Source organism: Trichosurus vulpecula, chromosome 2 (assembly GCF_011100635.1).
Source record: "Trichosurus vulpecula isolate mTriVul1 chromosome 2, mTriVul1.pri, whole genome shotgun sequence".
Taxonomy (NCBI): domain Eukaryota; kingdom Metazoa; phylum Chordata; class Mammalia; order Diprotodontia; family Phalangeridae; genus Trichosurus; species Trichosurus vulpecula.
The window spans coordinates 59,024,327-59,044,755 of NC_050574.1; the positions used below are offsets into that span (position 1 = coordinate 59,024,327).

At 53.8% G+C, this 20,429-nt stretch overlaps 1 protein-coding gene across 1 annotated transcript in view; it reads right to left on the minus strand.

Moving 5' to 3' along the window:
- The window catches only part of LOC118835308 (runt-related transcription factor 3-like), a 47,365-nt gene extending 38,937 nt beyond the window's left edge, over window positions 1–8,428 (minus strand). The window contains exons 1-2 of the mRNA XM_036742500.1: window positions 8,156–8,428; window positions 5,480–5,636 (exon numbers count right to left, since the gene is read on the minus strand). Of these exons, the coding sequence (XP_036598395.1) occupies window positions 5,480–5,636; window positions 8,156–8,428 (430 nt within the window). The remainder of the gene's footprint in view (window positions 1–5,479; window positions 5,637–8,155) is intronic.
- Between the last annotated feature and the right edge of the window lie 12,001 nt (window positions 8,429–20,429).

A 20,429-nucleotide genomic window follows, 5' to 3' on the forward strand; every position in this document is an offset into this window, starting at 1 on the left:
AGAACTGGAGCCTCAGAGGAGGGAAGCCTCACGCTAAAAGACACAGGCAGTAAGCATCCGCAGAGGGATTTGAACTCAGGACCTCTGACTGCACCACTCGCTCACTGTACCATAGTGTGGCCTTGGCTCCTTCCCTGAGCATCCGTCCATCTGACCCGCTCCCAAAGGTGTAGGTCTGTCCTCCTACCCCCATGTGCCTCCTCTAATCTGGGACCCAAGTAGGCAGAGCAGCTTTGCTTTATTATTTTGAGATCGGGTCTCCCTATGTTGCCCATGTCACTGGAAAGGGGCTGCACAGGCCCCTGATCCCGCTACTGATCAGCTTGGAAGAAATCTCTTTCTAATTAGAGTCAGCTTGCCCTCTAGTGGGCACCCTTGCACCTCACCCTCTGTGGGAAGCCTGGTGTCACCCCCAACCTCAACTCCCAGGGGCTCACCCAGACTCAGTGCCAGCTAGAGGGCCCAGGGAAGAGAGCATCAGGTCTGGAGTATGGAAGACCCGAGTTCAAATCCAGCCTCAGTCACTAACTAGCTGTTCGGCCCTGGGCAAGTCACTTAACCGATTCCTGCCTCAGTTTCCCCATCTGTAAAATGGGGATAATAATAGCACCGCCCCCCCCCGGTGGTCATGAGGATCAAATGAGATTATCTATAAAGTGCTTTGCAAACCTATCCACTCTATTACCTAGCTGTCTGTTAATGATAACAATTAATGCTGAAAATCAATATCATTATTTAAATAATAATAATTAATAACCTCTCTGGAATTCCAATTCTTCATCTGTAAAATGAGGGGACTGGATCCAGTGACCTCTAGATCTAGGAAATATTTCTAGGGTGCTTTAAGGATCTCAAAGCACTTTTCTTACGACAACTCCAGGATGGAAGAAAAGTAGCATGATTATGTCCCAAATCTCACAGACGTCAAAGTGGGGGCTCAGGGAAGGGAAGGCACAGCGGCGTTAGAGCTGGGACCCGGGCCTTCTGACTTCACCCCAGCCTTCTGCAGGTGAGCCACCCTGGGCTCAAGTCATGGGACCATGTACCTCCTTTTACAGATGAAGCCAGGGAGATGAATCACTTTGCCCAAACTCACTGAGTTAAAAAAAAAAAGTAGCAGAGTCCACATTTGAACCCAGGTCTTCTGCCTTCCAAGCCAATGCTCATTCCACCACACCCCCTTTCTTCTCTTTGGGCTGCTTCTGTATCAGTGGGTTGTCTGCCTCCTCCCCGTGTGCCCATTTGCCTCATTCTTACAGAAAGAGGTGGGGGAAGCCCAGGCTGGGACCCCAGCTACCGTCCTAACCGCCCCCCATGCTGGAGGCAGTTGGTGAGAATGACCACCTCCCCATCCAGTCCTCCAAGCAGAGGGAAGGGCCTCAGGGCTTAGAAGCCTCACGCCCCTGTCAATCACAGACTTGTTCTCTCAAAAGGGGAGTTTCCCAATCTGTAAAATGGACCTTTCTCTAGCCGGCTGCCAGCTGCAGAGCAGGCACAAGCCGCCTTTAGAGATGTCTGGCCTTCTTACTCATAGCTGTAATCCTCCGCCTCTCCCACCCGACCAGAATATTTGCATCTCCTTGGATTTCCTGTTTCTCCCCTGCACCCTAAGTCACATCTCAGTTCTAGAGTCAGAGAATATTGGGGCTGGAAGTCTTCAGAAGCTATGGGAGTCAGGAAGCTAAGGCCCAGGGAAGAGAAGACCCTGGGAGCAGAGCAGGGCCAGAAATCCGGCTTCCCTAACTTCTTCCTGGTCTAGGTATCCTAGCACCACAGATTTAGAGCTGGGAGGGCCCTCAGAAGTCATCCCGGCCACAAAGGTCAAGGGACCTGGCAAGGTCACACAGCCAGCCAAGCATTCTAGGCGTGATCCAGTAATCTTTCTACTGAGCCCCAATGCCTCTTTCCTGACCACAGCAGCCCACCCTAACTGGGAACCAACTGACCCTGGTCCTTTCTCAAGCCTGGCTGTCTGACCCGGGGCCAGTCAATTTCCCTCTATTTGGAAAATTTCCCTCTTGGTTAAGCCTCAATTTCCTCATATGTGATGTGGGAATCACCATCCTTGCCCTGCCTCTCTCCCGGGGCTGAGGTATGGATCAGACGGTGTAACAAGCAAGGTGAAAGCTTTGAGATACAGAAAAGAAAATCAGGAATCCATGTTAGGCAGTACTAGAAAATGTTATTAAACATTGCTATCTTTTCCATCTTGTCACCTCTTCCTCCTCCCCCACAGCCCCTAACAAGCTACCCTGAAGCTTGTCACCAGTCACTCACAACTAAGGGACAGTCAAACGCATAAGGAAACCAACTTGTCTGTATTTGGTGTCTGAAGTACGGGGTTGGGGTGGGAGGAGGGAAAGAAATTAGCAGCAGCTCCCATCAGAACACCAGCAGGTACGAGAATCCTTTGCGGGTGGGGCGCTCGCGCGCGTGTGTGTGTGTGTGTGTGTGTGTGTGTGTGTGTGTGTGTGTGTACTTTGGGGTTGAGGCCTGGGGCTGGGGTTTACAGTTTTATCAGTCCTTCCGCCCAAAAAAGATCGCTGGTAATGACAACTTCCTGAACTTCTGGAGGGTGGAGGGGGTGTCTCTGGTCTTTAGGACTCATACCCTGGTGTGTGTGTGTGTGTGTGTGTGTGTGTGTGTGTGTGTGTGTGTGTCTGTGTGTGTGTGTCTGTGTCTGTGTCTGTGTGTCTGTGTGTGTTGGGTGAGGGCAGAGACGCAAGCACCACCAACAGGGAAGGAAGAGAAGAGGATTCCTCGGAACTAAATAAGAGAGGGCTGGGGGAGCTTGGATGGGTCCTTGCTGTGTGAGGCCAGGAAGGTGAGTGGAAAAGGGAAGGGGAGGAGAGGCGAGGGATTGGTGGATAACTCAGGGAGGAGAGGGAGAGGGCATCGATTCACGGGTACACGGGGGAAGAGGAGGGAAGGAGATTGATCTGCGGGTATATTGGGGAGAGGAAGGAGAGGCGAAAGATTCACGGCTAGGCTAGCCACTAGGAGAGGTCATTGATTTGTGGACACCAGAAGGAGGAGGGAGGTGGGAAGAATTCGCAAGGACTTGGAGGACAGGAGCGATTTGTGGGTCCCCCATAGGAGGGGACAGAGAGGCGAGCAACGCCCGGGCCGTGCAGAGGAGGGAGGAGGCAGAAATCGGAAGATCCCCAGAGAGGCGTGGGCAAGCTGAGGGCACAAGGGAGGGAGCAGAAACAGAGGCGAGCACTTAGGGGGCATAAGGGGGAGAAGAGTGGAGGGACCTGTGGCTGCACGGGGCAAGGGTGGGGGAGAGGACCGAGGGATGGGCTGTGGGGGAGGGAGAAGTGAAGAATCTGAAGCTACATGGAGGGAGATGAGCCATCTGCAGGAACACAGGAGGGGACAGACTAGAGTACATTTGTTAGGATAAGGGGGAGAGGAGCGAGAGATGACTAATCAGGGAATAGTGAAAGGGGCGGTGATTGGTGGGAACATGAGAAGGGGAGGGAGAGGTGAATGGTTTGTGAGTCCACCAAGGGAAGTGACAGAGAGGGGGGCGATCCCCCCATGGCCCTGAGAGCCACCCCTTGTAACTCTCTTGACACACATCATCTTATGGTCAGTCCCAGAGAGGTTTAAGGGACCACCACAGGCAAGGGAAGGTGTGTCTGGGATGAGGGTGCCCCCACACCACGCCACAGCCCCAGGCTAGGGGAGGGGTGTCTGGGGGAAGGGTGCCCCCACACCACGCCACAGACCCGGGCAAGGGAAGGCGTGTCTGGGGTGAGGATGCCCCCACACTCCGCCACAGCCCCAGGCCAGGGGAGGGAGGGGTGCCTGGGGTGAGGATGCCCCCACACCAGGCCACAGCTCCAGGGAAGGGAAGGTGTGTCTGGGGTGAGGGTGCCCCCACACCCCGCCATAGCCCCAGGCCAGGGGAGGGAGGGGTGTCTGGGGTGAGGATGCCCCCACACCACGCCACAGCCCCAGGCCGGGGAAGAGAGGGATGTCTGGGGTGAGGGTGCCCCCACCCCATGCAATAGCCCCAGGGGAGGGAGGGGTGTCTGGGGTGAGAGTGCCCTTGCTCCACTCTGTCCCACCTCGCCTAAAACAAGAGCACCCGCCAGAGAAAGAGTGAATCCAGAGTCCCAGATTGGGGCTCAGATTCAGTTCCATGCAGTTTGGAAATTTGGGGATGAAAAAAATAAAAGAGCCTAACAGAATAATTTAGCGCAGCAATGAAAGCTTAATTCATAAAAGAAAACATTTTCCATCCATCAACCTGTAACCAGTTAAGGGCAGTGTTTGAAAGAAATCTGCGACCGGGAAATCAGGCCAGCAGGAACAGGAAACGTCTAAAAGAATGTAAACTATTCCAGTTTCATAAAAAGCACGAATAAACAGTTATTACATGCAAATAATGCCCTGGTTTTAATTAATGCTGAAAAGTCAAAATATGTTTGACGTTTGGATGTATACATTTGAATAGTTAAAGAGGAAAAATGCAGCCCAGATGCCCGTTAAACGCAAGATTGGCCCTTTCTAAGGAAAGAAAGCCTTCCCCCTGTCCTTGTTTATTGGTGATGAAATGCGCAATTCTGTTTACTGAGCATCAAAACCCTCACAGTTTACACAGAATCTGGGAGGGGATGGCAAGGGACACCATTGGGTTTCTTTAGAGAGCCGGCTGGCTGGCAGGCAGACCCGGCCCCTTGAGGCACTGGATGGAGGGAGGCCATTCGCGGTGCTAATAATCTGCTACCATCGGCATCGAGTCCCTGCCTCCTGCTGTCATCTGTGATTCTTCCTTGAAGTCATCTTGTGAGGCCCCAGGCCCCCGCTTTCTGCTCTCCCCTACCCAGAGCTGAGGAGATGATTTAAGTCCTGGGTAGGTTTCAGATCTAAACCGCCTGTCACCCACACTGAGTCTGGGTCTACAGAGCCTGCCCACAGAGGCCTCCTCACATCTCAGAGGCCCCGAGGCTTTTCACCTCCTCGGGCTGAGCTGGGCTGTGCCTGGAGACACACCAGCATCCAGAGGCAGTCCCGGTTCCTAGAACCTCTGCCTCTGTGGGCCCTCTCAAATCTGTCACTTGCTCCAGGGGTGGCTCATCTGCCAGCCAGTATCCCCCTTGCCCACCTATTCTGACAAGGATGAAAAGCGTCTGGGTTTGGAATCAGAGGCCGTGGGATTGAATCTATGATTCACTACCTGGGTGACTGTGGACAAATCACTGAACTTTTCCTTCTGTGCCTTGGTTTTCTCAAGTATAAACTGAGGGCGTTGGATGGGTGACCCCTAAGAACCGTCCATGTTCGATAGCCTACGGATGTCTCACCCTGGATCCTCCTTCCCAGTTCTCATCGAGGCTGCTTCCTTTTGGGGGACTCCGTGTCGTGCCCCCCCTTTCACCCCACCTTGCCGCTACACTCGGTATGACTTTCACCGGCTTCTCAGCCTCCCCATCTCCCATTCCAGCCAGGATAAACCCCGATTCCTCACCTCGGCCACTCCGGCCAACGAATCGAAGGTCGTTAAATCGGGCCACCTGGTTCTTCATGACAGCCGAAGCATTACGCAGTTCAGCTGAGTAATTCTCATCATTGCCAGCCATCACCGTCACCACTGTGCCATCAGGGACATCCCCTAGGGCCACCACCTAGGGAAAGGTAGTGAGGCAGGGGAAAAGAGGAGTTTAGGTCCAACTGGAGAGGAGCCCTTAGGTGAAGGAGAGCTCCCACCCACTAAGGGAAGCATCTTACAGAGGAAAAAACCCCTGGACTCGAAGTCAAGAGGTGTGGGTTTTAGTAAGTTTGAGGTTAAGGTTAACCTCCATGGGCCTCGGTTTCATCATCTGTAAAATTGGCCGAGACGGCATCTGAGGTCTCTTCCAGCTAAAAAGAAGGGATTACACTAAGCGGTCTTTAAGGTCCCTTTCTATTTTAAGGTCCCTTTCTATCTCTACCGTTCTTTGACCTCGGCTTCGTGACCAGGTCCCTGTCTCACTGTCTTCATCTAAAAAATGCAGGGACTGAACCAGAGAATCTCTGAGGTCCCTCTCTATTATCTACCCTCTGGTCCCTTCCAGCTGAGACATTCTATGAAACTACCCGAGTACTGATGAGTATTAAAAAAAAACCCTGAGATTTAAAACCCCAAACAATACCCTGCTGCTCCCATACCCTTATCCCCCCCCCAAAAAAAATAACACTACAACAACAACAAAAAAGGAAAAACAAAATAGAGGATGGGGGAAGGGGGCAAAGAACCCAATACATTAGATCAATAAAGGGCAAGTTATTTTCACTCTATTATGACTCAGTTTCCTCACTGGTCCAAAAAAAAATGTGTGGGGATAACACCCACACAGATCAGCCTCATAAGGCTGTCCATCGAAGAAAAGCATTTTTATCAGTTACAAAGTATTCTTTCTTTCTTTCTTTCTTTCTTTCTTTCTTTCTTTCTTTCTTTCTGTCTGTCTGTCTGTCTTTCTCTCTAAATGGGAGCCAACTTGCAGCTGGGACCTTATTTAGCTCAGCTTGGCTGGTGAAGAATTAGGATACTGCCCACATTCCTGGACAAAGGACAGGAGGGAGATAAAGACAAAAAAAAAAATAACACCGCTGATAACAAAGAAACTCCATGGATGATTTTAAAAATGTCCTCCTTGAAGCCGTTAAGGAGGAGGAACGAACGGCTGGTGGGTTCATTCTGTGACCCCAGAACTCCGTGACCGCAGAAAGCGGGCTTGGTTTAAGCTGCCAAGTGTCTGGATGTGCGGTTTTTTGGTTTTGTTTTGTTTTTTAGAGGGAGGGGGCGGATCATGGGAGGGTAGAGTCTTTTCCTAATCTGGGACCTTTTAGACTATGCCTTTAAGGGTAGGAAACCCAGGGGTCTTCTCAGACAAGGATGCACCTGTCAATCTAACTGGAAAACAGAGGAATGCCATCGCTTGTAGCCCACTAGACACGAAGGACCCGTCTGCTGAGTGCCTTGTGGCTGGGGAGATGTGCCCATTCTGAAAACTGAGGAGCTAGCTTGCTGGGGTGGGAGCCTGGGCATCAGTCGCTTTAACGTGACTGCCGCATTCAGAGACTGGGAATCCAGATGGAAAAAATTTCAAGGAGAAAATTTTTTGGGGTCTGATTAAAAAGGCCAGATTTCCTGTCAGCATCCTGTCTTCTTTTAATTTCAAAAGATTCCTTTTAAGCCCCGAATGACAGCGCAACCCATGATCGGGCGATTAAGTCCCAGTGGCCTTCTTTTCCTCCCCTCCCCCACGAACTGCCACTCCCTCCCCCCTCTGACCCCCAGGCTTTGTGCAGGATTTTCAGATGTCACCCCGGGAAAGAGGCACAATCTCTCTTTTTTCCCCAATGTGGGATTCCTTATAGGGGCAAGGCCCCACTGGGTCAGGAATCCACCGAGGTGGAGATGCACCCAGCAGCAGCTTTTGTCCCCCCCTCCCCCCGCCCCAGCCTATCCTCACGACATGTGTGTGATCGAGCTTCACGCCGATTTTTAGGGGAAAACCGGCTGCTTTCATTTCATCGCTGCTTCTTTTTAAAAAATTAAAAATAAAGAAGAAAACGAAACAGTTCCCGCCTCCCAGTTGCAGAGAAAGATCCCTCCAGATGATAGCGGAAGGGGCTTCCCACGTCTCGGCTGGGGGTTTGCAGGGATTAAAAAGAATCCAGGGCTTCAGCTCGGGGCGTGGGAGGGGGGACACCCCAGCCGGGAGCACCAGTGGGGTGCTCGGCCAAGAGACCTAGATTTGCAGTCAGAAGACCTGCGTATGAATTCCCGTCTTTACTACTTTACGGCCTGTGACCTTGGGGGAGTCACCTCAAATTCTGTGGCCCTCAGTCTCCTCTAATCTATAAAATGGGTGGCTGTGGGGAGAGGGGAGAACTGACCTAGAGAGCCTCCCAGATCTCCTGCAGCCAACTCTGCCCAAATCTCTTAAAACCCGGCTGCCGCAACTTCCTCTACGCCCCAACCATAACGAAACAGATGATGCGAAGTCACCAGCGGCTCCCCGAAGGTGGGGAGTCTGGTCAGGTCGGCCGCCCGGCCGCCCCGGGGGCGGAGCCGCTCTGCCCAGCGGGAGCCGTCCGGGCGGCGGATCCCCCCCTCCCGTGCCCTGTCCTGCCGGGGCGGGGGCCCCGAGGCACTCACCTTGAAGGCCACGGGCAGCGTCTTGTTGCAGCGCCAGTGCGAGGGGAGCACGGAGCACAGGAAGTTGGGGCTGTCGGTGCGGACCAGCTCGCCCGCGTGGTCGGCCAGCACGTCCACCACGGTGCGCACCTCGGGCCGGGCGCGCCCGCCGGGCCTGGCCGCGGCCGCCTGCGCGCTCAGCGCCCCGCTGTTCTCGCCCATCTTGCCACAGGGGAAGGCCGTGGAGGGAGGTGTGAAGCGCCGGCTGGTGCTCGGGTCTACGGGAATACGCATAACAGCGGGAGTCAGGGCGCCGCGGCCGGCGGCGGGGCAGCGGCGGGGGACTGCGCGGCGGGAGGCGCGCGCCCCCGAGGCTCACGCGGGCTGCTCCGGGGGCCGCTCTGGACAGAGGGAGCAGAGAGGCGCCCGAAAGGAGAAGCGGGCACGGCCGCGGCGGCTCGGGGCTGGCTGCGAGCCGCAGGCGCTCAGGAAATGCGCCCCGGGCGGGTGCGCGGCGCCTCAGGGGAAGCCCCGAAGGGGGACCCGCCGCCTGCTCCCAGCGCGCTCCGGAGGGGCCTCGGGGGCGGGCTCCGGGGCCACCGAGTCGTCCCCAGCCCACTGGGAGCGGACCAAGGGGGTGGCCAAGCTCGCCTCGAGGGCGCGGTCGGTCCGGAGCTTGCGAAGGGCCTCCCCTGGGGCCTGCGGCGCTCGCCCGGTGCGCGCGCCCTCCTCGGCCCCTTCCCAGACCCCACCCGGGCTCCTAGGGCAGCATAAGTGCGTCCCCTTCGGCAGGTTTCCCCCCACCCCCCGACTCGGGGCGGCGGCGGTGGCGTTAAATTCCGACGGCGGCAGGCTGAGTCCTGGGGCCTCTCCCCCACAGGGTCCCGCCGGCCGGAGCTCTCCTAGCCGCCAGCAGCGTCCCCTCCCCCGCGCTCCCCGCTTCCCACAGACGTTTCGCCGACTCTGACACCAGCTAAAAAAATATATAATCCAGCGGCGGCGCCGCAGCCACCCGGGGAGGATAGTTACCCGGGGGCCCGCCGAGGGGCGGGGTCGGCCAGGAGCGACGGCCCGAACGGCCAATGCGCGTCGCCTACTGGGGAAAGGCTTTACTTTAAAAAAAAAATTAAGAAAAGAAACCCAGCGCGGAGGGGGCGTGGCCTGTTCTAGGCAGGCCCCGCCCCCGCCCCGGAGGGTGTTGGAGCGCAGAGTCCGGGAGCTGAGGCTCCTGGGGGGTGAGACGAGGGGGAAGGAGCTGTTTGCCCTATTTATTTATTTGTTTTCTAAACGACCCAGTTAAAACTCGAGCTTCCGAAGTCCCCGGAGGTTGCACCGCTTCGCTAATCCTCCTTTCCTCCCTTCCCCCGCCCTCGCTTCAGCTCCCCTGCCCGGTGGGCGCCGCCGTCTGGGCCCCAGCCCAATCTCCTCCGTGGGTTCCCTAGGCTCTCAGGCCTGGAGCGAAATTTCCCCTTGCGCTCAGGCTAGGCTCCTAGAGCCCCCTGGATCCGACCTGTGTGTGTTGGGGGAAGTAGCCGCAATTAGCGGCTGGGGCTTGAAGCTTCCGCCCGCCCTCCCCGACGCCCCAACCTACCCTACTTCCCCCCACTTCCATTTCATTCCTCCTTCCAAACTCCTCCGCGCTCTAACCTCCTTCCTCTTTTCGATGCCCCAACCTGCCTGCTCTTACTCCCTCCACACACATGCCCCCAAGAAATCCGCAAATCGGTGGCAAGGCTTGTGGCAGCCAGACAGGGGCGGGGCGCGGAGCAAACAAAATTTCAACAAGTCGCTGTTTTAAGGCTTGCTTTTTCTCTGGAAGCCTGCAGCAGGGGCAGAAAAGGAGATTCGGGAGCTCGCCGTCCAGGCTGCGAGCTCTCCAGGCCCGGGCCCTGGGGCGCCGGTGCCCGCTCTCTTGCTAGGGCACGTCTTGGTGATCAGAAAAGCCCTTCCACTAAAGGGAAAAGGAAACGAGCTTTCCAAGGCCACCCGTTTTGCGGCCTTGGGTCCGGTCTTCGCTTCCTGGCACCGGGCCCCATCCTCTTTGTGGCCCTAGGAGGACCCTCTAGTCCCAATCTCGAGGCAGCGTTCGCGAGTTCCTCGGCCAGACAGGGCGAGAAGGGTTAGCTAGTTTAACGCCCTTCGTTGCGCCCAGGGCGCTGTAGAAGAACCCACTAAATCACTCAAGACACCTGGCAAGGCTCGTTAGCCGGGAATAGGAAGAATTGGGGTTTGGGGCCAGAATGACCCAGATCTTTGCTTCACTTGTTCGCTAATCTTTTGTTGGCACGTTCTCGGAAGACGATCTGTCTGTGCCAAGTGGGCCAGTTTGGTGAGGGGAGCAAAGGTCGTGAGTGCCAAGAATCACTAGCCTTTAATAAAGGGAGGTGTTTTTTTTTTCCGGGGGAAAGGGGAATTTCCTCTCTCCAAACGCTTTTAGCAGCAAGAAGAGTAAGGGGAACCTTTGCGGGGCGGCCCCACTTAACGCAGATGCCCATACCCATTTGTCCGGAGCAACCAGCCCTACTAAGGCCGGTGTGAACGCCTCCCGCCGGCCCCAAGTTTTCTGCATTCCTCCTGGGCTCGGGCTGCGCCGGGAATGGAGAAAGTTTACCCGGAAAACCAAGGTACCAACTATGCGTTCCAGCCTGTAAGGGCCTGCGGAGACAGTGATCTCCATGGCCCTCTGTTCTCAGACCCCCGAGGCTCGGCGCCAGTCTTCGCCGCTTCCCCGGCCTCAAGGTCGATCTTTGCGAGCGCCTCTGAATTACGCCCGCTTGCAGTGAATTGCAAGGAGATGGGGGAAAGTGGGTTCAGCCCATAAAAGACCAAACCAGTCACTGCTCATAGAGGCCGGGGAACCAGCCCAGGATTCGGAGGCAGCGCATCTGGTTCAGATTCCTGGCTCTGCTGTTTGCTAACCTGGGTAACCTTGGGCGAGTTGCTTGCCCTTTCTGAGCCTCATTTTCCCCACTTGTAAAAGGATGGGGGTGACTAACTAGCTGCTCTTTAAGGTCTACGATCGAATGTTATTTAGTTTCTTTTCAACTTCCTGCGCCGGAGGTGGCTCAGAGGCCAGAACCTAACACCGAGCCTGCATCCCAGCTGGTCGCACCAAGCCCGGATCCCAGGTGGCTTGCAAAGTCCGGGAGGATGGATTAGGTAGGCGGTGAAGACAATCTCGTTATCAGTGCATTTTTAAAGACAGGTTTTCCTTCTCTCCTTCCCTCCTGCTCCGTCCCAGTGCCACGGGACGGAAAGGGACGCCACAGAATTGGAAAGGACTTCAATGTACATACATCTAGTCCAGCTCGAACCTGACCGGGAGAACATCACAGAACACTCTCCTGGGGTCTCCCCCTTCCAATTCTGGATAGATCTAATGGTTAGAGAGGTCTTCCTTAATCTGCCTTCCCGGCCACCTCTTCGCCCATCTCAGCTTCTAGTCCTGCGTTGTGAGACCCCCAAAGAATCGGTCTAATCCTTCTGGCACTGGGCGTCCCTTCATTCACCCCCTAGGGGAAAAAAAGGCCATCATCTTCCATTTTAATAGTGCTTAGGCTTCCGGTCCCCTGTTCTTTCTGCGTTTCCTCGGACGCCACGGCCTTAGCACAGTGCCTGATACGCAGTATAAGCTTAACAAATGTTTATTTCCTTCCTTCCTTCCCCATCTGAAGTCAGGAGGGCCTGAGTTCAAATCCGCTTCAGCCAATCGTTTTGCTGGGTGATACTAGGCATCACTTGACCAGTCAGCCTCGGTTCCCTCACCTGTACTTTGGGGATAATAGGACCTCCCTCTCAGGGTTTTTGTTTTGTTTTGTTTTGGTTTTTTTGAGGATAAAACGAGATATTTGTGCAAAGCGCTATATAAATGCTAGCTATCATTGTCATAATTATCATCATCTGGGGCACCCTCCTCTGGTTGTCCTCCAATTTGTCAGTGTCGTCAAGTGGCCCCCTAGGACTGGCCACAGTACTCCCGCCAGCTGGTCACTGAGCCAGGCTGGGAGTCTCCGGGACTAGTTCCCGAAACCTTCACCTTTCCCCGTCTTCCTGCCCCCTTGGGCCTAACGGTCCCTCCCGGATCCAGCTTATGCTGCAACGAGAACTGGAGAATTGAGGAACTGGGAACCCTCGGGGTGGCTAATTGTGATCCGCCCCCACGGACACGCCTTCCTGTGCCTCAATGGTCACGTGACGGATCAACTATTATAACGAATAACCGATAGAAGAGAGTCACTGGGTCCCTATCCCTTTCGCTCCCGTATACAGCGACCAATGGCTCTGGGAGGAAGGAGGCGGAACTGAAATTGTCATTCCCACCTTTAAGAGGTGGGAACTGAACCCCGCCCTCCGGGGAAATGGATTGCCCAAGGTCACGCAGAGAATTTGTGCGGCTTTGCTCCCACCCCGGCCCCCATTCTCCCAGTGCAGGTCTCTCTTTACGCTTGCAGGAATGCACACAGACCCCTCATCCCCAGCAATTTCCCTGAGGAAACCCCAACTTCAATTTGGTAGGAAAAACACCGCGCGGGGAGAACGGGCTGGGCGGACGGCAGTCGGGCCGCCTGCCCCCTTTTAATTTTTCATTCCCCACTCCGTTACTTCTCTGTCCGCCTCCCCAGGCTCCAGCCGCAGCTCCTCCCGGGCTTCTCCAAGCATCCCCACGACTTGCAGGCCTCACTTGGATCTAGAACGTACGCAGACCCTTCTCCCCAACAGCCCGCCAGAGTTAAGGAGCCAAGAGATTCCTAATCCCATTTTGCGCACTAAGGAACCGAGGCTCAGAGAGGTCAAGCGACTTCTCCCAGGTAGAAAGTTTCGGGTTTGGAACTCATGTCCACACCAGCTCTCCTGACTCCATCGATAATCATTCGGCTGGCTTCTCCAAACGTGCGAGGAAGTTACAGAACCCGTATCTCAAGGTGGGGCTGAAGACGGAGCGGGGAGGTGGGCTGCAGGGGGTGGAGGAACGGAACGTACAGGCCACTCGGGGTGAAGAGAGGCCTCCCCGGCTGATAACCGCGGAGGGGGGCAGGGTATTGTCTCTGTCCCACTGCATCCGGGACAGAAGAGAGCAACCGCAGCCCTCGGAAGAGTGGGCTGGGGAAGCGGCTGACCTGGAATCCGCACCTCCCTCCCTCCCTGTCTCCGTCGGTTGGGGCTCGCGCTGGCCCTAGCCGGGGCAGGAAGAGCCTGGGCGGGACCCAACCATTACCGATTCCCGTTACAACCGCTAGTTGGAGCCTGCGTCCCGTCGACGGCTACTCCCCTCCCCCTCCCCCAGCTTCGGCGCTCCTCGCGCACAGATGTGTCCCAGCTGCGGCCGGCAGTGTCCAGGCCTAGGCAGCTGCTACTTGGGGCCGACCTGTTCGTTCTTGTCAGTCCTGGCCCCAGGAGAGACGCGTGCGTGGCTCTCATCCTCCCCCACGGAAGACAGACCAACACCTAGCTGCCTCACCGTCGGGGATGGATAGACGCACTTACTTACTTTCTCTACAATCTTCTCCCTTCTCGGTCAGCTAGACTGACATCCTTCTTAGCCCTGCCTTGCTGACCGACACCCGCCTTTCTCCCTCCCCAAATGGACCGACACTCCGTGTCTCCATCAGATTAGGACCATCGTCATTTTTCCTCGCCCCGTCTAGATAGCCAGATACCTTCTGCCATTCAACTGTCCGAAACTCATCTCCTCCGCCCTGTTCAGACCTGTTACTGCCCTTTCTTTTTCCGAGCCCCGGACAGAACATGTTGTTGAATCCTGGATCCTAGAGACTGGCAGGTCTGCTCCTCCAGCAGGTAACCCAGCGGGTCAGCCTGGGCTCCACCTTCTCCAGGTCCCGAGAGTTCTACCTTATTCTTTAATCCCAGTCTGGACTTGCGCTCCTCAGCCTAGTTCATGGTCCCTCACGCTCAGCCCAGCCCTGATAAACAGTCAAACAAGCATTTAGAAAACGCCTACTATGTTCCAGACACGGTATATATACAAAGATCAGCAAAAGCAATCCCTGTTCTCAAAGAAGCCGGCGCTTAAGCCAGTGTGAGGCCGGCTGTTAACTGTCAGGCTCACGCGGATGCGGAGGCTTCCACTTTAACATACACACACACATTCGAAGGCCAACTGGACACGCGTGAATAAGAACCTGTGAGTGGGTGTGGGTTTTTCATGTGGACCTACGTGGGAATGCATGTATTGTGTGAGCCTCAGAGTGTGTCCGAAATGTGTGCCCTGTGAACATGGGAGTACAGGTAGATGCTGGTCGTGTGAGCCTGTGCTTGTGTGAGTTGTGGAAGGCTGAAAAAAGGTGTGTGTGTGTGTGTGTGTGTGTGTGTGTGTGAATATTAAACGTAAGCCTGAATTGTGTGTGTGAGCCTGTGAGTGGAAATGGAAAGTTGTGTGAGACATGTGCCTTGGAGGCGGCCGGGGGAATAACCAAGGGAGGGGGGCAGACACGTGCACGGGTGGAATCCACGTAGAGTTTCACATCGGGTCCAGTGGGCTCACGCCAGGGTCTTGCTCGTCCCTCGAACATTCGGGGTTTGAAGAAGGGCGCCGTGCCAGCAGCTAGAAGGGCTGTGCTGGTAAAAGTGACAGTTCTCCCTAAGCGCCACGTGTCCTCCACTAACGGCCTCCCTCCTGTTGCCGGGATCCTGGGGCCCAGACTGCTTGTCCTTTCTCTGCCGCCCATGGCCTTCCCAGGAACCGGCTGAGGGTAGGGTGGAGTGCGGTTTTCCTAACCAGTCAGCCTCAGCGCCCCTCCTCTCCATTCTCGCCGAGAGACCTGACCTGTCTTCTTCCCTTGGGAGGACCTTCTATCCTTCCGGCTGCTGCCAACTCTACTCTCCTGCCCTCCAGCCCAGGCTAACTATGCATCCCTTCCGTGTCTGAAAAGCCGGAAAGTGTCTGTAGTGACCGAAATGAAACTGTCTTATAACGCAGCCTCCTGATAACAAAGTGACGACGTCCTAAGTGGAAGCGAAGAATAAAGGATGCTGGAGCTGGAAGGAGCCTTTGAACCTCGAATATAAGAGCTGACAGGGGTCCTAGAACATACAGTATCCGAGATCAAGTCTAGTCTTATTGTTTTACAGAGTAGGAAACAGGCAATGAGATGATAAGTGACTTGTCCAAGGCCACTCGGGAAATTGATGATAGACTAGAACCCTACTCCACCTACAGGATCTGGGGGAAGTCAGTCCAGCACATATCTGACCAGAACTGGGCTCCATTTCAGCGTGCACCTCAGGATGTCAGGCTTCCCTCCCTGCCCCACTCCGGAGAAAAGGATTCAATTTGATTTCTCAGTTCTTAGGAACTCCAATCATCATTTCAGATCCTTGTTTTACCTGCGGGTCACAGATTACAACGTTTTTAGTTTAGTGATGGTGAAGAGGAAAATTTAGGGTGTTGTAATGCCAGGCAGCGATTGCCACTGTTTGTATGGATCGCGGTAACGGATCTCACGCTATCGCAATGTTCGCGCTCATGGTTTTCGAACCGAACCGGACCTTAGACACAATCTTGTTCAGCACTTTAGTTTTACAGTTAAGGAAACTGAGTCGTAGAGCTGTTCAGTGACTTGCCCGACGCCGAGCTGGAATTCGAACCTAGGTCCATTGAATTCAAATTTCGCAATTCTCTTCAGCACACAAAATGCACTTCAAATGCACTCCCAGGTCTCTCCGTCCAAATAATTTCTCTTAACCCAAAACTCTCTGCGTGTCCCTCCCCCAAATCCAGCCTTTCCCTGGCTTGGTGTTAAGGGTGGGGAAAGGAGAAACCCCGACAGCCGAAGTGGTACAGTGCCCTCAGGCTCTGAGTTCGACATTCTAGTGTAGCGAGCTTCTAAGGCCCTTTTCCGAAATGTCATTCTGTGTTCAAATATTTCACATTCTAAACTGAGGTTCTCCCGGCTTTCACTTGCTGAGTCTGTTTGTCAATGTTCCCTCTGGATCTGCCCCCAGGGTCCAGCCGCAACCAGACCCGGGGTCTCACACCCGGCCCCTTCCGCAGGCAACTTTAGAGCCCACGCAGCGCCAAGCCTGAGGCCCGCGGCAGTCCTCACCAGTGTGCGAGGCGGCGGCGGCCGGGGCCCTGTGTGGGATCCACACGTTTCCAGGGCCGTGGGGGACTCCTGATTGGAAACCGTTTCTATAAATATTCACCTCACGGTTCATTTTTCCGGAAAGTTGTTATTTTCCCCCCCTCTCCCTAGGTTATATTTAGCCCGTCGGTTATTTTCAGCGGCCGCCGCTGAGCTCAGCGGCCGGCCCAGCTCCCAGCGGAGCCGCCCCGAAGGCTGCTCGGGAAATGTCCGATCCCTGCTGGTCCTTGCTCAGACCTCGGTGCAGCAGCTGGGGGCCAGGGTCTCTAAGACTCCAAGGTTCTGACCTGCAAAGGCCAGAGAGAGCCCCTGGAGGCGTAAGAGGCCTGACTGAGCTCCGTGAAACTCGGAGAGGAGAAGGAGGGTAGGTGGGGAACAAGCGTTTATTAAGCGCCTACTGTCTGCTACTATCATCTCGTTTGATCCTCACAACCTCCTGAGGTAAGCGCCACTATTATAGCCGTTTTACAGTTGAGGAAAGTGAGGCAGGCGTTTAAATAAATGACTTGCCCGGGATCACACGGCTAGTAATAAATGTCTGAGGCTGAATCTGAACTCAGGGCTTCCTATCTATAGGCCCTAGCTGCCTTCGAAGGTACCTCAGAAAGCATCCATCCAATGCCACCTAGAGCTGACCAAAAGCCAGTCCTCCCTATAACATCGGAACAAGTGGACAGTCTCTGCCTGAGGAACTCTAGCAAGGGGGAGCCCACCACCTCCGGAGACAGCCCCCTCCACTTTGGGACAATCCCTGATTGTTAGGTAGAGTTTCCATATCCCGAGCTGACATTTGCCTGTTTGCATCTTCCATCTCTTTTCTTAATTCTGCCTCTTAGGGCCAAGGAAGAAAAGTCCAATACTTCTTCCATATGAGACCTTCAAACACTTGAATACAGGTCGTCTGGTGGATGGGATAGAGAGCGAGACCCAGAGTCCTGAAGACCTTTGTTCAAGTCCCTCCCCAAACTCCTATTAGCTGGAAGTATCTGGGCAAGTCAAACCTCTCTCTCCTCTCTCTTTGCCTGTCTGTCTCTCCCCCCCCTTCTCTCCCTCCCTCTCTTCCTCCCTCCCTCACTTTCTCTCTCTGTGTCTCTGTCCCCCTCCCTCCCTCCCTCAGCTTCAGTTTTCTCAGTCATAAAATAGGGGTGATAAATGCTCCTAACCCAAGAATTGATTTTGAGGATCAAATGTTACTTTGTAACCCTTTTTTCAATTTAAAACAAATTTATTTTAAGCTTAAATACAAAATAAGAAAAGAAAAAAATATTGTCATGTACCCAGAAGAACATAAGAGAGGATTCAATATAAAGCAATAAATTTCCATGTCAAGAAAACCTATACAACGCACACTACACATTATTTTCAAAGTTGTCCGTCTTTGCTTCCTTGTAGGTTTTCTTTTGTTCTCTGCTGTGCTCTTTTTACTTTCCCTTCCCCCAGGCTACAGTGAAGCTCGGACACACACACACACACACACACACACACACACACACACGGATATCCATATATACACACACACACACACACACACATACGCCCAAACGCACATATGTAAGACCTACTATGCTCAATTCCACTTCGTAACCCTTAAAGCGCTATATAATTGTGAATTATTATAGTCATTAAGAATGGGGTGTGGCGCATCTTTTCTGCTTCAGGGGAAGTTTATAGACAGCTAGAGTGGGTTCCAACGAGGTGGGTTTCAGTTTACATTCTGGCTCTACCGTTCTTACTAGCCGTGTGACCTTGGACAAATCACATCATCTCCACGGACCTGTTTCTTTAACGGGAAAAGGTCGGGTTTGGATAAGATGGCCTCCCTTCCAGCTCGAGAACTAGCATGGGAGACCTGGTAGGATGCTGCGGCACCCCCCACCCCCGCCCCCAAGGGACAGCACTGCAGAGTTCTTTGAGCTCAGATGTCCCAGACCGAGGGACTCCGACCCTCAATGAACAAAGCTCTGGTTCTGGTCTCGGAAGACCTGTGTTCTACTCCCAGCGCAAGACCTGTGTGATTCACGGGATCATAGATTTAGAGCGGAAAGGGACCTTCATGCTCATCCTGAACAATCCCAGGCGTTTACAGGTCCGGAAATTGAGACCCAGGCAAGTTATTAAGTGACGTGCCCAAGGTAGTAAACTGCGAGGTGAGATTCGAACCTAGGTTAGGCTCTCCACTGTACCCCAAATCGCTTCCCCTCAGCTCCCTCCGACGTAATAACGAGGAGATTGGATTACATAGGATGTCTGAGGTTCCTTTCTACTTCGAATCCTATGACCCTGAGGCCAGCTGGAGGGAAATGTATGCAGCTGCAGAACTAAGCTCTACCCTAGTACCGGCCTCCTCCCTTCTTCCAGTTAGGCTCTGAGGTGGGGGCCCTGGGGATGTCCAACTGTCTGCAGAGGGAGCGTCTCTTTCGCTTGGAAGCGCTATTCCCCCAGGTCCTAGAACCAGCCAGTCCAGGGAGCTCTCTGGGGGTGGGGCTCAGGCGCGACGCAGGTGGCGGGTGGTTCATTCCCGGTTCCTCTTTCATCTTCCCTTCCCCCTCCCTCCCAGCTTCCTGCCTCCCCCACTTTCCTGGTTCCTGAGCCTTGGTGTTCGTGTTCACACCAAAGAGATGGCTGCATATACTGGGGAGGAAGGAAGGAAGGAAAGGCTTCGGGTCCGAGGGGGGAAGCCCCAGTTGGAGAAGGCTAGGGGTAGAGGGAATACAGGGAAGATGGGGTCAGGGTTCCAGCCCTCACCCTAGGCCAGAATGCAAGGACACTGGAATGGAATTCAAAGGGGTGTAAGAGAATGCTGCTTTTTTTGAGGGGGTGCCCTGAGCTTTTTCTGGTGGGCCCTAGTGAGCAAGGGCACACCCCACCCCCCTAGGGAGGATGCCTGCTGAGGGCAGCAGGATCTCATGGAGAAGGGATGAACAGTGATAAACTATGGAAGGCATGAGATCTTCATATGTAAAACGAGAGGGTTAGACTAGCAGATCTCCAAGGTTCCTCTCAGCTGACATTCAACAGTTTAAGGCCCCTCCCAGCTCGGACATGTTCTATTCACTTTCTATGTACCTAAGTCCCTTCTAGCTTTAACATTCTCGGATTTCTGGGCCCTTTTAACTCTGATACTCTGTGTTATAAGCTCCTTCCAACTTCTGACATTCTGTGTTCTAAGCTACCTCCCAGTTCTGACATTCTGTGTTCTAAAGTCCCTTCTAGGTCTGACATTCTGTGTTCTAGGCTCCCTCCTAGCTCTAGCATTCTGTGTTCTAAAGCCCCTTCCAGGCCTGACACTCTGTGTTCCAAGGTCCTTCCCAGCTCTGACATCCAGTATTTAAAGCCCCTGTGTTCTAAGGCCCCTTTCAGGCCTGACATTTGTCTTCCCCATTAGACTGTGAACTCCTTGAGAACAGGAGCTGTCTTTTTCCTTTCTTCATATTCCTAGCAGAGTCGATTGCACACAGTAGGTGCTTAAAATATGTTTTATTGATAGATTGACCAACTGAAGCATGTGTAAAGCATAGTACTGGAAATATAAAGATGAAAAAAAAATATGATGCCAGCCCTCAAGGAATTTCTAGTCTAGTAGGGAGAATGATATACTTCAGGTAGCCTGGTGTTATTGGAAGAATGAGGGAGGGGGAGTGGAGAGCAGAGAGACAGACCTAGGTTCTGGTCTCAGAGACTGGATTCGAACTCAGGTCTCCTGATTCCAACACTCCCTGGTTAGGCAAGTCACAACCTCTCTGAAACTCAGTTTTGTCCTCTGCAAATGGGGCCAATAATATTTTGGCCACCTCTCTCGCAGACGACTTGTGAAGAAAATAAACTAGAAGGTGCTATGTATATATGAATTATTATGTGCACAAATAAGTAGCACATTAGACAGCTATGTAGCATAGTGGGGAGCCAATAAGAGGGGAGTTAAGATGTTGACTCAAACTCTCCCTAGTGACCCTGGGAAAGTCATTTATCTCCAAGGGCCTCAGTTTCCTTTCTATAAAATGAAGAAACTAGACTCCATGGCCTCTAAAGTCTCTTCTGGCTCTCAATTCATGATCCTTGAGAATGTGTTAAGGGCAGGGGAAAGATGACAGGAGAGATCCAAGGGAATGGTTACTTTTAGTGGCCCTCACCCCACCCCCAAATGAAATGCCTCTCCAAGGTTACTGACAGACTCTTAATCATGAATTCAATGG